Source organism: Pygoscelis adeliae, unplaced genomic scaffold, assembly GCF_000699105.1.
Source record: "Pygoscelis adeliae isolate BGI_AS28 unplaced genomic scaffold, ASM69910v1 Scaffold186, whole genome shotgun sequence".
In the NCBI taxonomy this organism is placed as follows: domain Eukaryota; kingdom Metazoa; phylum Chordata; class Aves; order Sphenisciformes; family Spheniscidae; genus Pygoscelis; species Pygoscelis adeliae.
The window spans coordinates 4,766,999-4,770,779 of NW_008825071.1; the positions used below are offsets into that span (position 1 = coordinate 4,766,999).

Below are 3,781 nucleotides of genomic sequence, written 5' to 3' on the forward strand. Positions count from 1 at the left end.
CAACATCCCTGCCCAGCTAGGTTTTGGGGCAGACAGGCAGGTTAAAGTTCCCCAGCAAGGCGGAAGGGAATAGACGGGGTGCGATATCCAAAGGGAGGTTCAGGGATTTATCCACGTCTTGGAAGATCCCTTTTTTTGGAAGTGGAGAGAGGCGCGGGCCTCCTCCTTCACAAGGCTGAAACACGCCTGTGTGTCGGGAAGAAAGAGCGAGGGCAGAGAGGGGAATCGAGGCTTTAAATTAGGGTATTCTGAAACATTTATATAGGTACATCTATATCTCCAAATCCAAAGGGACCTTCCCACAGAGGGGAAGGCTGACGCTAACTGGGGTCTGGAAATTTCCTTCCAGGGAGGTGGGAAGAGAGGATACCAGGGCACGGTGCAGAAGTTAGGTTATATCATCCACTCGCTGCACAAATGGTTGGGGAAATAACACACCTTATAGCAAGAGAGCTCAGAGGTGTGTTGAAACAGTTTGTATTCTAAAACCCGCGTTAATGTCTCCCAGCCATAAAGCGGCTCCCATCTTCTGCCTGCACCCTCTGGCACTGTGCCCTTTGGTGACACCTCCATTGGTAATTAAGGGCTACTAAACAACCCTTTTAATTTCCAGCAAACATATCAAAACAATCATTTTCTTTTCACACGCCACCTGGAAGTCTAGGCAGCCCCACCAATGATAAACTCCGCTAGCATTTTAACTGCGTACAGATTGCAATTTAAAATATATTTTTAATATCCCCGTATTCACTAAGTAACAGAGCTGCTTAGGCAGAAAGAACCATTGCCGATTTTAATGAACTGAAATCAGTTTGATGTGCCAGTTTTATTTTACTGTCAATGGGAAGCCTTCCCCTTCTACCTAAATTGATAAGCTAAGTGAAAAGGCCCGGAAAATGTTTTGCTCTGAAGAATTACTGCTTTTTCTTTAACTAAACATCCACCCACAATTTTCACGACCCGCTTTCAAGGTTATCTGCACGAACTGATTTGATGGAAACCAAGCTGGGTTATAGAGTTCTCCTATAGCAGGAGGGCAAACACACCCCCTCACAATTCGCAAAACCATCAGCCACCGGCTATGTGGCAACCGCTCACAAACACAAGCCCCAAACCCAGGTTTGTCGCCCTCCCCTCACTTCTGAGCAACATGCCAGAAAGGTAAATATCTTACTTTGTAGCTAGAAGCATGTTTTTTCTTGTGACTTGCTCGTTTGGATCGGAATGTTGTCGGTTGAGAAATTCAGCTACTGCTTTGGCAGGAAATTCTGTCTCACAAACGTACCCAAAATCTCTAGCTAGATGTACTGCTTCTCCTGAAAAGGGAGGTACGGGTGGGGATGGGAGGGAAACACACAGCTCATCAGTACACATCGCACAGAGGCAAAAATCCATTAGGAAAAAAAAGCACTACATTCTACTTGGGCTTTTCTTCTAAAAGGCTTGGACTTTTCTTCTTTGAAAAAGGTAGGGTAAGAAATGCTAATCGCATCTTATCTTGCAGGAGTTTTCTTTGCTTCAGTCGAGGGCAATGCAAATGTGTATTTTCATGACAATCGTTACAAGTGAAATCTCGCATAAGAATTTTTTAAAGTTTACATTGACTAACAGATACTTCTAGACAGGCAGGCTCCATCCACCTAGAATGTGTGCTTGGATTTACATACCCATACCTATACACAGCCATTTATGTACATTTCATCCACAGCTGTTTACTCTGGAAATGTTTGTTTGCCTCAGCCACCTCTCTATATTCTTTTGCAATGCATCAATGATTAATATTGATCATAATTACTCCTAGAGCTCTTCTAAATAAAATGCATTAAACAGCTAAGTGTTTAAAATTTAACTTGATCGCATATAATTATATGTTCACCCCCAAACGATTAACCATGAGAATTTTAGGGTCATTCCACCGAGTCTGTCTGTTTTGTTGATTTTCAAATCTTTGGTTTTAATTTCCTGAACCAGTTGGTTTTTACTGCAGGGCTTCCTGCCATTAGCTCTAGCTCCGGAAGAACGCATGCGCCAATTAGAGCTTCAAAGCCTCAGTCCAGTGAGCTTGTTTCCATAAAATGGAGCGGATCATAAACAATAACAGTACTCTAGAAACTGCCTCATCGCTACAGGACTCAAAGCCCCAGCAATGTTTATACTATCATCCCCCCAAAATTAGCCACCATTGCTAAGTTATCTGGAGATCGGGCCTCCGGTTTTGTTTTTTTAAAAAATCATTCTTTTACAGCCATTGTATGCGAAAGCTAAACAGAACAATAGATTACCATAAAACCTGCTCCATATTCATTAACATCACAAATAATGTTCAGCAGCTACCAAATCTAGACTTTTTACAAGTTTTCCCCTTGTGATTTTTTACTACAGCGCATGGATGCAATTGCAAAGCCTTTTCAAAAACATGAAGACGCAGTAATTTTCACGCAGCATAAATATAGTGCGGCCACTAATCCTGCTGTTTAAAAAAAATGAAACCTGGCATTGCACAGCGCTTCTTTCCCTGTCCCTTTGAACATGAAACATTTCTCGCGGAATGCGAAGCGACAACAAAACAAAGCAACAGATTCCCTCCTACACAACCAAACTTAAGCTAAACCTGCGCAGCCCAGGCTGAGCTTAAAAGCGCTTTACACACTGAACTGGTCTAAAATGCTGTCGAACCCATAAGCGAGGGGAAAGGAGAAGGATCTATTTGCTGGCCTTGGGCTTACTTTGTGCCAGTCAGTGTGACAGAGCAAGTGCTTCAAAACTAAACGACTGCAAACTCTTGAGCTTCCCACCTCCCGGTTCTGACAGCATAGGGCATCCCCCAGGCCTTAGAAGTAAGTTGCATCTTTTCTGGCCACAGCAGAGTAGAGGAGAACGATATAGCCAAGGGACCATGTGTTCTGAAAATGAGAACCAAAAGGGAGTCGGGGGGGCAGGGGGGCGTGCGACTTTGAGGCTTTCAGGACACCATTAATTCATGGCTGAGGTCAAGGATTCCCAAATTAATTCAGGAAGTAATGGTCACGCATTTCTCAAATGCAGATGTCAGAAAACTTAAATGATTTACTGTTATGTGGCTGTGGGCTGGGAGGGAGAACAAACTTAAAGTAGCTGCAGTTTCTGACATTTAAAATTGCATGGCTGTCCACCTGTGGCAGAAGGATGGCAGTGAAGGATTAGAGGCTCTGCTCCCCGTAACTTCCAACTCGACACTCGGGGGTCTCTTACGGGGCTGAACCCACAGCCCCCGTTCACAGGGATCTTTCCCATGCTGCTCCCAATGAGATCCACTTACTCTGGGATTACTCACTTGAACGAGGGAGCAAGATGGGGCCCTGAAAACATCTAGCTCAGAGACCTAAAAGCAAATAAATGGTAGAATGCAATGCTGAGGACTCACGCAAGCCCGTTTCAGGTTAAAACAAAAAGCAAAGGCACATAATTCACCTTTTTTTCCTGAGGCATAGAAAATAATGCCCTTCCAATTTCCAACAAGCAGCACTGACTTGGGGAAAAAAAAGAACCCAACCCAACACCAAGTCTTCTCCTGTTAGGCAAAAGCAACGGGCACATTTTCCAAACGAGCCCTCCTGGCTCTTTGAGTCACTTACCCTCCACGAGCGAAGTGAGCAAGGTAACGTTAGCAGCTTTACGCCTCCCGGCTGGCAGGTTTAATCCTATTTTGTCCAGTTTCTCCCTCAGAGATCTCCCTCCATTTTTAGACTTCGCCCTGCTCCGCACAAGAAAGGCATTGAGAAATGGGGCTGGTGGGGAGCAG

General features: G+C 44.4%; 1 protein-coding gene across 1 annotated transcript in view; it reads right to left on the reverse strand.

The window, feature by feature from the left end:
* TFAP2A (transcription factor AP-2 alpha (activating enhancer binding protein 2 alpha)) overlaps positions 1-3,781 on the reverse strand; it is a 32,526-nt gene that overhangs the window by 18,674 nt on the left and 10,071 nt on the right. The window contains exons 2-3 of the mRNA XM_009326540.1: positions 3,615-3,767; positions 1,175-1,316 (exon numbers count right to left, since the gene is read on the reverse strand). Coding sequence (XP_009324815.1) covers positions 1,175-1,316; positions 3,615-3,767 — 295 coding nt within the window. The remainder of the gene's footprint in view (positions 1-1,174; positions 1,317-3,614; positions 3,768-3,781) is intronic.